Raw genomic sequence first — 1,639 nt, forward strand, 5'->3', positions numbered from 1 at the left:
AGGACCCAAGCCGGTGGCCATCGTAGCAGAAGTGAGAGTCACAAATGGGAAATGGATTAGGACTGTTACCACGGCTGACCAGATCACCATCATTCCCAAGGTGACACGAAAGCCCCCTATCATAAAAGAGAACGAAAAATGGATTGTGAATGAGCCGAAGCTTTCCACTATGAGGGCAATAAGTGGGCCCTCACTAGGACCCAAAATAGGCGAGCTCAAAGAAGAAAGTTGGAGGCTCGTATGGAGGAGGGAAGGTCGCATGAGCCGCCTCAAAAAAAGAAGCAAATTGTAGGGCCACTTCCAGAAAGGAAGTAGGCCATGGAGCTGCCAAGGAAGCAGGCCATGGAGCTGCCTTAAAAAAAGAAGCAAGTTGTAGAGCCGCTCCAAGAAAGGAAGCAGGCCATGGAGGCGCCGACGACGCAGGCTATAAAGCCGCTTCCAGAAAGAAAGCAAGCCATGGAGACACCATGGAAGTAGGCTGTGGAGCCGCTTTCAGAGAGAAAACAGGCTGTGGAGCTGGTTTCAGAGAAAAAGCAGGCTGTGGAGCCGCTTCCAAAAAGAAAGCAAGTCATGGAGCTGCCAAGGAAGCAAGTTGTGAAACCGCTTTTAGAAAGAAAGCAGGCTCTCTAGCCACTTTAAAAAAGGAAGCACGTTGTGGAGTCACTTTTAGAAAACAAGCAGGCTGTGGAGCCGCTTCAAAAAATAAGGCAGGTTGTGGAACCACTAAGGAAGCAAATTCTGGAGCCGTTTTCAGAATGGAAGCAGATTGTGGAGCCGCTTTCAGAAAGGAAGCAGGTTGTGGAGCCGCTTTCAGAAAGGAAGCAGGTTGTAGAGCCACTTTCAAAAAGGAAACAGGCTGTGGAACCACTTCTAAAAATAAAGCAGGCTGTGGAGCCGCTAAGGAACCAGGCTATGGAGTCCTTTCCTAAAAAGAAATAAGTAGAAGAGCCTCCGGAAGAAGTTCAAGAGTTAGAGGAAGTTGTCGTTGACGAAGAGCCTATCTTCGAATAGAATGATGTGGCAACGATGATAGAATATAAGAGGGTCGGGCCTGGCCAAAACCAACATGTCAAGCCTTTGCACATTCGGGTCTCGATGAATGGCTATCCTCTTGACCAAGTTCTGGTGGACAGTGGAGCTTCTGTGAATGGGTTGCCAATTGAGACCCTACGGAAGTTCGGAAAGACTAGTGATGATTTGATTTCTACATTTGTTCAGCTTACCGATTTCGTGGGAAATTCTTACAAACCGGCAGGTATGGTTGAATTTCCTTTGGATGAGTGAATAATATACAGTTGAGATCTTCTTCTTAGTAGCCTTCGAAACATCGATCGACTTTACAAAGCTTTCCCCAAAAATGAGATACTCATTATCTGCATTTCCTTTCTATTGTTACCTTACAATTACTCCGGAAAAGGCAGATTACTTCTCTTGTCGGACTTCAACCAAGCAATCTGATCCACCTCAAATAATACACAAACGCACTCATTCTCGTAGCCCAAGTGCACATGGACCCAGACTTATGACACAGGCCCACGATCCACTTACTTACCTTAGCCCGTGACCAGCTGCTCCAACCGTGCCCGCAACCCGCCTTTACACCCCCGTCCCTTTTATTAGACTAGATCTCAGCCGTCAG

General features: G+C 47.3%; 1 protein-coding gene across 1 annotated transcript; it reads left to right on the forward strand.

Annotated features, from left to right (window-relative positions):
• Positions 1 to 467: 467 nt before the first annotated feature.
• On the forward strand, positions 468 to 929 carry LOC127255170 (uncharacterized). Its single transcript, XM_051280563.1, has one exon. The coding sequence runs from the start codon at positions 468 to 470 to the stop codon at positions 927 to 929; it is 462 nt and encodes a 153-aa protein (XP_051136520.1).
• Positions 930 to 1,639: the final 710 nt, after the last annotated feature.

The sequence above is a fragment of the Andrographis paniculata genome, unplaced genomic scaffold (assembly GCF_009805555.1).
Source record: "Andrographis paniculata isolate CXL003 unplaced genomic scaffold, ASM980555v1 Contig53END, whole genome shotgun sequence".
In the NCBI taxonomy this organism is placed as follows: Eukaryota; Viridiplantae; Streptophyta; class Magnoliopsida; order Lamiales; family Acanthaceae; genus Andrographis; species Andrographis paniculata.

Coding starts and splice junctions, on each gene's coding strand:
- LOC127255170 (XM_051280563.1), top strand. CDS start 468: ATGGAAGTAGGCTGTGGAGCCGCTTTCAGAGAGAAAACAGGCTGTGGA.